This window comes from Leptidea sinapis, chromosome 42 (genome assembly GCF_905404315.1).
Source record: "Leptidea sinapis chromosome 42, ilLepSina1.1, whole genome shotgun sequence".
Taxonomy (NCBI): Eukaryota; Metazoa; Arthropoda; class Insecta; order Lepidoptera; family Pieridae; genus Leptidea; species Leptidea sinapis.
In genome coordinates, this window is record NC_066306.1 from 6,250,468 (window position 1) to 6,259,514 (window position 9,047).

At 31.5% G+C, this 9,047-nt stretch overlaps 2 protein-coding genes across 4 annotated transcripts; one reads left to right on the plus strand and one right to left on the minus strand.

The window, feature by feature from the left end:
• Window positions 1-2,167: 2,167 nt before the first annotated feature.
• On the minus strand, window positions 2,168-4,331 carry LOC126976811 (uncharacterized). The gene is made up of 2 exons (XM_050825420.1): window positions 3,931-4,331; window positions 2,168-3,553 (listed from the first exon to the last, which is right to left on the minus strand). The coding sequence occupies exons 1-2, from the start codon at window positions 4,231-4,233 to the stop codon at window positions 2,675-2,677; spliced, it is 1,182 nt and encodes a 393-aa protein (XP_050681377.1). The 5' UTR covers window positions 4,234-4,331; the 3' UTR covers window positions 2,168-2,674.
• A 1,243-nt stretch (window positions 4,332-5,574) lies between these two features.
• Window positions 5,575-8,391, plus strand: LOC126976839 (methyltransferase-like 26). Of its 3 annotated transcripts, none has more exons than XM_050825466.1 (3): window positions 5,575-5,943; window positions 6,020-6,087; window positions 6,376-8,391. In XM_050825466.1, exons 2-3 carry the CDS (start codon window positions 6,041-6,043, stop codon window positions 7,016-7,018), a joined length of 690 nt encoding a protein of 229 aa, XP_050681423.1. In that variant the 5' UTR covers window positions 5,575-5,943; window positions 6,020-6,040; the 3' UTR covers window positions 7,019-8,391. The 3 variants fall into 3 exon arrangements, with proteins under 3 accessions (XP_050681423.1, XP_050681422.1, XP_050681421.1); XM_050825465.1 differs by having other exon boundaries at window positions 5,575-5,920; XM_050825464.1 differs by having other exon boundaries at window positions 5,578-6,087.
• Window positions 8,392-9,047: the final 656 nt, after the last annotated feature.

Below are 9,047 nucleotides of genomic sequence, written 5' to 3' on the forward strand. Positions count from 1 at the left end.
TTTAAAATGAGCATTAATTAAAAAATAAAAATATAGAGATACACAGAATCTTACAATCATTTAATACTTAAGAAACCTAATCTTATAATTATTATTTATTACTATCATAACATAAAGCACACATTACAATCCATGTGAGTTCACTCGGAGTGCAAAAAAACAGGTCGATCCGTTCGGCCGCGACGTTAAGTGCATCAAGCGCGCGTACCAGCGGCCGGCGGTGACGGCCTACGCCTCCGCCACACGTACCGGTCCGGCACTCGAAGATTCACCTGCCCTAATACGTCCGCATTAAATATCTTGCCTCTTATTATTTTAAAAATATAAAGGACAAGCGCTTATTCTCTTCTAGACCTTATTTAATTATAGATAATATCGCTACAATGTAATATGGTACAATAAAATTAATTACCGCCTGAGGGCGGTCGCACCATTCCAATCTGTAAGTATCACAAACGTTTTTTAATAATTCTTTAAAATTTTATAATACACGTGTTTTGAACATTTTCTGGGATATATTAACTACCTTGTTAGTATCTAATCTAAGTTTAAGGGAGAAATGTGTGAATGTAAGTGGGAATATGTGTCTAATAGAAGCGTAGAAAGTATGGAGGATAGTAATTACAATTTAATATTATTCTTGCAATGTAGCATTAGATTATTAGCGCTAAACCAGTACAAGATGCCAGATAGTATATTATTTCGTCATACATAACTCGGTTTTTTTTACTGATAAGTATAGGAACGGAAGAGGAATGGACCAATAATAGACCCTTGTGGTGCCCCCATGCTGAGAGGAGCCCCAGAGAGATACCTGCCATTCACTTTCATTCTCCACCTTAAGAATATATTTTTGTTTAAATATGAAATCAGAAGATCGCGTTCCTATTATAATTTTTGTGGAGAGGGAATGATCCTCCTTAGATCCACGACTTAGTCTGGTACCGTGGAGTAGTAAACAAACACAGTGGCAATGCCTCTTTTTACATCAATTTTAAGTGGGAGAGTGGTATTTCCCAGGGCGTGGCGTCTAGTTTTGTCACCAATTTTCAATACTACTCCAAGTCATTGGTAATCTCATGCATTGTATGCATTTGTATGTTCATAAGCACATTGAGGAATTTTCTAGAAACTGTGACATTCATAATGTTAACACGAGGAACAAACATAGACTTGTTATGCCTATAACTCGGTTGGGTCGAATTAGCAACTAACTTCTACAATATGATCCCAGAAAATGTACAAAACAAATGTGTTACGAAATTTAAAAGAATTGTTAAAAAACGTTTGTGTGTTGCTATAGCATAAACAATTTTCTTTAATGACACCACGGACTGGGAATAAAGCGAACACCCTCAGGCTCTTTAATTATATATGTTTATTGTACGATATCACATTGTAATCCATATTTTTATATAAAAAAAAAGCTCTTGCGCCCATTCTTCTCAGGTCTGAGGCAGTCTCTTTTTAATGGGTGGTAGTTTTTGACGTTCATATGTGATTTTGAATAAAAATATTTGAATTTGAATTGCATTGTGTCACATATAGCAAAATACATCCTCTTGACAGGGCGCCTAGCAATTCGGATTCATTTTGTTATAGCCACACTCATATAGAAAAATTGTAGGTAACTTTGTGATACTATGCCAGAGCAACGTGACATCAGCTTAGTGCAGTTTGGCTGAGGCACAGGTATAGGAAGTTTCTCACCAGGCAATTACCACACAATAACAATGTCTAGAAGTATTTTTCAGAGCTCTGTATAAAGTATTCTTAATGCTATTGCTTGTTTAAATAAGTACTATTTAACAGATACCCACGACTTCTTCCTCATACACATAATGACTGAGTTAGTATAAAAATAAAAAAAATATATTTTATAAAAATAAAATTTAAAACTTTAATAACTTTATATTAAACCAGCTTACCCAGCAAACGTTGTATTGCCGATATTAGAATCGCGATACAAAAGTAACTGTTGATCGTAGATGGGTGAAAATTTGAAGTTGTATGTATTTTTTAATGCTGACTCATAATCAAACAAATTTAAAAAATATATCAAAATAATTAAAAAAAAATCGTGTGGACCCTTAACATTTAGGGGGATGAAAAATAGATGTTGTCCGATTCTAAGCCGTTTCTGAGGAGTTCAAAGTTTAACACCATGACACAAGAACTTTGTATATTAGAATAAAGATATCACAATAAAATGAACCCGTACTTTCTCCCTGATGTGCACACAAATGAAAACCCTACCATTTTATTTATATAGATAGCACAGTTTAAAGAAGCAATACTTGCATATTTATTTACATAAAAATCCATTCCAATCCAAAAGTATCACAAGTTTTTTATCCCTAACTTATTAATGCAGTCAAGTAGGGCTTTTAGGAATAATAGGTACATATTATACCTACACAATGGTACAGCCACACACTAATGTAACTTTTCCTACATTTAAATATTGTTGTTTTAATTTTAAAACCATTTAAACAAATTATTTATTGGTAAGAATGATTTTACACAATAATAATAAGTAGACAAAAAATAAATAATAAATCTAGGCTACTATATAAAAATTATCCCTACCATAAAATTAGATTTGAGATCTCGGACTAATAAAATTTAGTTAAGTACAGATATAATATTATATATTATAATAATTGAAAACCAACTAAATTGATTCTTCCATGAAATTTATATAATTACAAAGAAATAAACGTTTTTCAACAGCTGTTTGAACAAGGTTCCTGTCAATAGTCAACCCTTCGTCTATGTTTACAGATTCTTCTTTCAAATTTGTACTTCCTTCATGAAGTAGGATGAAGTTATGTAGAACACATGCAGCAGTTATCAATTTCTTCACCGCTTCTGGTTTGTTCAAGGTAATATTGTTTAACTTTTTAAATCTCTGTCGAAGTAAATCAAATGCTTGTCCTATATGTGTACTTGCCTTTCTGTGTATTTCATTAAATCTTAATTCGTCATTGGTCAATGGTTCATCAGGAATAAATGGAGTTATTAAGTTTTTTCTTAGTTTATATTCTGTGCTGCCTAATATGTGATTATCAAACTCTATAAAGTTTTTCAGTTCATGTCCCAATTGACTGTCCTTAAATACTTTATTTTTATGTGTATTACCTATTTCGCCTATATGGATATCGAAAAACATTAGGTTTTCATCACATACTGCTTGCAACAAGACTATTTTAGAGTTCCCTTGATTTTGTTTCGAACCTACTTTTAGGCGAGATGAATCTATGAAGCCAACACAATTAGGAAATCCACATCTGCTGTTCACTTTAACTCTTGTAATATGTTGTTCTTCTAAAGATGGCCAGTTAATGAAATTAAATCTCTGTTCTGATAATAATGTTGCAATCTCATGGAATATATAGCTAACTGATGACTTGGAGATGCCAAAATATTCACTTACTTCACTCAGGGAAGTATCAGTTGTGAGATGATAGATAAAGATGTGAACTTTTATACTTAGTGGAATTATGGACAGACTAGCATTTGTGTAGAAATCCTTTAAATAGTTTAGCAGCGACTGTAAAAGAATAACAATTATTTGAAAAATGAAGAAATCACCAAATTACCAAAAATTTTACTCTGTTTGAATTATAAGATTATAATTATTGTACCTACAGATAACTAAAATTATAGTTTAAATTAGATAAAAAGCTATATGACACCAAATTATTCACTGTACAGGTGACATAGTTATCCTAGTAGGATTTTCTCCTACTTCTACGGCATACAAGAAATATTTCACTTGTCTTCCATAAAAAAAACGAAATTTTTTGTTTAGCCTAATTCCATCACATGAACTGCTCAATTGAGTACTTGAGAAGCTATAACATTGAAAAAAAATTGTAGGTATAATCTGAAACAGTACACTGTACAAGTACCAATTTGATTTTATACCTGCATTGTTTTTTTGTGCATTTTGAATTTTGTAACATAAAAAGTGTCACTATATTTTATAGTGAAGTCTTCATAAGTCTGTTTCTTGTTACGAATATTTCTCTTTTCAAATACCACGTTTTTTGATATTAAAGATACATTCTTTCTATTTCTGCATTCTTTCCTAAATATGTTCTCAATGTATGAAATATTTTCGTAGTTTTCATAAAATACATTAGCTGCTGCAACAACTGCCCTGTTCATATTTGAAACATTGTCATCTAAAAATAATTCCATTACAAAATTGGTATCGAAAAGGGACATTTTGATTCAATAAGATATTTCTAATAATTTCAAGAGTTCATACAGTAAATTGAAAATCTTAGAATATTATTTAGATGTAAATTCAATAAATTAAATAGTAAATAAACTGTAAGTTTTTTTTTATTTCATGAACATGGATGCAAGTCCTTCAGTCGCTCTAAACTTTAAGCTGACAGTCTGACACTAGTCCAATAATCTTGTTACGGCCGGTATTTTTTAGTGTAATTCTATTTTTTCTTAACATTTCATTTGGATTGCTGGGATTTTGACATTCACGAGCGGATTTTTGAGAGTTCACGAGCCGTTTGGAGCGATGGTGTGCCCGTGAATGGGGGGCTAAAGGAAAAACAATTGTGTGATTTTTTACGCCACGATAAAAGTGAAACTTTGTTTCACAAAGTAACAAATTATGATCAGTATAATAACCGAAAGAAAAAAACGAATGCTTTATAAAAATTTAAATATAATGTGATAAAAAACCTTGGTTAGGTTTTGTAGGGTTCGAACCCACTCTCCCTCTCGGGAAACAGAGATTAAATTTGGCGCCTTAAAAAAGACAAACAGAAGGTAGTTAACATTATTGATACAATTTCACCCCTACTACAATCGGCCGCGGAGTACGGAAGAAATTGGAAACAGATCTTTTCCATATGAGTTAGATAAAGTGTGGAATATTATAGAAGTCAAGTTGCACTTATATATTCATTCATTTGCACCTGTGCGTCTGGCAGGAGCACCATTGAAGTTTTCTAAATAAAATAAAGAGATCGCCACTGAAGTGTAGACACATTTTTAATCCGTAGGTACTCTTTTAGGAGACTTTTTTTTTAAAGTTTCCAGTTACGGAATGCAATTCTGTCCAAAAAGATCAATATTTAATCGGTTCGAATCGAAGGTTGATAAAAGTTCATTCATACGAATATGTACGTAAATAATAGATATGTTACCATTTTAATTCAAAACATTCACGAAAATTGGTTACATTTTCCATGATAAATCGTATAGGCAGTATTAAAGCCCCAGCAATAAATACAAGAAAAGATTTGAAATGACATGACTTTTGGCTTTAAATGCTGTCTTTTAATCTGTCAGGTCATGAAACCATGGAATTCGCTATTTGTATGGAAAATTCCATAAGCAACTCGATGTCGGCGTGTCTTCTTAAACTCACCCTAATATTTTGTTGTCCTAAGGGATTCAGATCTGAAGAAAACGTAGCAACTAGATATTTTGAATTGATAGAAAAAAAAAACGACTCTAGACATACTCAGTAAGACTACCTACAACACAAGCGTTTTTCAATACATCAAAGGACGCATCTCGCACTTCATAATTAAATTTTTTTTTTAGTATTTTCAAGTCATTGTTAATAATTTACAGTTTTTATTGAAACTGAACTAGAACTCGTTCAAAATTTTTTTAGTCCAATAAATCGATATCAGCGATACTCCGAATAATCGATCTCAGATCGACATCGCTATTTAAATAGACACTTGAAAGCTCAAAATAAGTGTCGATTTATTTTGAGCTTTCAAGTGTCTATTTCAGCTTTCATGTTTCAGATTTCAGCTTTGTGTATAAACTATAAAGTTGTTTTTGTTCAGTTTGAAGTTGACTGTTGAGAAATGAGTTGATTTTGATTTGATTCGTGAGACTGCCTAGACTAATCAATTATCAATAAAATCATGTAAAAGATTGAATTATTGTGAAGTATTTACCTCAATTTATACAATATATTACAATTTTAAAAATTTTTCATCCACGCCCATCGTTTTTCCTGTTTCGGTTGACAAACCGTATAAAGGAAATGACTGAAAAGAAAGACTTTTCTGCCAATTTTCGAAGTATTGATGGGTAAGCTGTTCCTTACTCCTTCGGAAAGCTTGATTTATACTCCTACTTAATAATAATAATAAATACTGAGTTTTCTTAGTACATTTAAAAATCAATACTTAGTTACATTTATGTACATACAGAATAATATTATTGTTCTATCTTCTGACTGATTAACAGGAAACTATATATTTTGAAATGTGTAGGTACACCTATTTAGTGAAAGAATAATTAGAATAGTGATGATATTGTTTAGTATATAATAAATAAAAAATAATATATCTTAATTACCTTTTTTTAAATTTAAAGGTATGATGGAGAAAAGTTGGTCTATCCAGCAGCTTCAAGAAATAAAGGACCAATATTACAAGTACTAAAAAGGCTTATTTTAAATGACGAAGACACAAGCACAAAAGATGAAAAGACATTATTTCTTGAAATAGCTTCTGGTTCTGGTCAGCATTTAGCACATTTTGCACCAAATTTTCCAAATGTCATATTCCAGCCATCTGATGTAGATGAAACTGTATTAGGAAGTATTTTATTTTATGCTGATAATTGTCCTACAAAGAATATCTTGCTGCCAAAAGTCATAGATATAAGAAATGATTTATCAGATTATGGATTTACAGAAAATTCAATTGATTACTTATATGTTTGTAACATGATTCATATAAGTCCGTTTGAATGTACAATAAGTTTATTCAAAAATGCTGGTAAACATTTAAAGCCGGAAGCTCTAATGATTATATATGGACCTATTAGTAGGGATGGTGTTATCACTCCTCAAAGTAATATAGACTTTGATGAAAAACTTAGAGCAAGAGATCCTTCATGGGGTATTCGTGATATTGGTGAACTGGTAAAACTTGGAGAAAATAATAATTTGCATCTCATTGATACTGTAGAAATGCCTGCAAATAATTTCACATTAATATGGAGAAAAGTATAGTTAGTATTTTAAGTATTAGTAATTTTATTAATATTGTAAACTAAGTTATTATTTAACCAATTTATGTATTTAAGCAAATAAAAGCCTCTACTATCAGCTAATAGGTAACAGCTTTTACCAAAATTATTTATTTAATTTATAAATTTTTACCTTTCTATAAAACACTTCTATGATCTGTCAAGTTTGAATTTATAATGAATACTTATCTGAATTACATTGGTAAAGTTAAAATTATATGAAATCATTATTAATGGTCTAATTTAAGTTGTTTGCTAGTTTTAATTATTTCAAGAAACTGGAGTAAATACATGTAGGTATCAGAAAACTCTTGGGAATGTTATGGGATGGGGTAAAATGATATGTCTGGTTTAACACCAAGAAGTCTCAGATTTGAGCTCTAACCATTTAGTAAACCTTCTTTATCATCATATTAGATAATATGATGATAAAGTGAAGATTCACTCTTATTGGTACCCCACTTAGTATGGAAATTATTAAGTGATTGTTGAATGTTGTTATATTGAAGGCAAAGCAAATTGGCTCCGAAGAAACTGGAGATCATCAAATACGGCCGCATAATTGTGGAGTTTTGTTCTAAATACATCTTATCTCTGTACTTATACAACCCAAATTCGGGTCTCCATTTGCCCACAAGTGTAAGAGTCATTTTATTTTTTCAACATGCTCGTGTGGTGTCGCACCAGAACTATTAACAACAAAAGTCAACACGTTACAATGAAAACTTCAGAAACAAAGTAGTGATAGCACGAAAATATCACGACATGTCCCTAACGGTACCTAATGAAACTGCAACCGTGCTGATGCAACAGGACGAGCGCGAAAAGGTGAACGGAAAACGGGATGGGGATTCACGGATACTGTATGTCAACGCCGAGTATGTCTTTTCTCCTGCACGTACATAAACATTATAATTTATACAGTAAAATAAGCGAAAAACATAATTTTAACACTAGAAATAACTACAAGCTTATAGTGCCCCTACTAGGCTCTGTAAAATAAACAATTCTTTTGCATGCGATAGTATTAAATTTTACAATAAATTACCATAAAGTGTATATGAATTATCAATAAATAAATTTAAATCTTTTATTAAACGCAGACTTATGTCGAAGGCTTATTACAGTATTGAAGATTACGTAAACGATATTACAATATGGAATTAAATAGTATTATAGTTGTTTTTTATGGATTATATGGTTCAGCCTTGTGTTGTTTCACTGGTTTGCACTGTTTTGAAAATATGTTTAAACTTTTATGTAATTAATATGAATGTATCTGAATTGTATTTTTTGTGATTGACGTTGGCGAGCAGTCTTTTGATTTTATTTCAATAAAAATATATTTTGACTTTATTTAGATTTTCTATGGAAAAGAAGGACAAACGAGTGTACGTTCACCTAATGGAACGAGATCACCGCCGCCGATACACTCTTGCAACACCTGAGGATCCGCAGGAGCGTTGCAAGGGTATATAGTAGGTGTAGGTACATTGGTTATTTTTGTGTACTTATCAGATATTCTTTGCAAATTTTGTTATCAGGGCGATCAATACCAACAACATGCCAATTTTCAAAACAACGTTTTCGTTTTCAAAGGTCCGCTCGTTTGTTTTTCAATACCTTTAGTTAATATCCTATTCACGGATCTATATGAGACTACAGACTAGGGACCCATTGGACAATTTAAAAAAAATTAACCACGAGAACCCTGTCCATCCATGTCGTCGTATATTTTATGAAGGTATCTAACATTAGTTGTTAAACTTAATTAAATATTTATTGCGTGCTCTTTTCCTATACCTACCATATAGATACGTGTAGTGCGGGTTCACGTACACGTAGATATGTGCGTAGTTCAGAAAATTGGCTTTTTTTAGGTCACACATTTATAGATACCTATCTACCTAGTCTTTTGTTAACTCATGCAATTTTTGAAAGTAAATTACCTAATCAAAGATACACCTAATAGACCAGTCTCGATAATTAAAAATAATAATAGAATGAAACCA

Excerpts from the sequence above, each read along its gene's own strand:
- LOC126976839 (XM_050825466.1), top strand. The coding sequence starts at position 6,041 with ATGACTGAAAAGAAAGACTTTTCTGCCAATTTTCGAAGTATTGATGG. Across the intron at positions 6,088-6,375 it reads AATTTTCGAAGTATTGATGG|GTATGATGGAGAAAAGTTGG; the intron begins GTAAGCTGTTCC and ends TTAAATTTAAAG.
- LOC126976811 (XM_050825420.1), bottom strand. The coding sequence starts at position 4,233 with ATGTCCCTTTTCGATACCAATTTTGTAATGGAATTATTTTTAGATGAC. Across the intron at positions 3,554-3,930 it reads TGCACAAAAAAACAATGCAG|TCGCTGCTAAACTATTTAAA; the intron begins GTATAAAATCAA and ends ATTCTTTTACAG.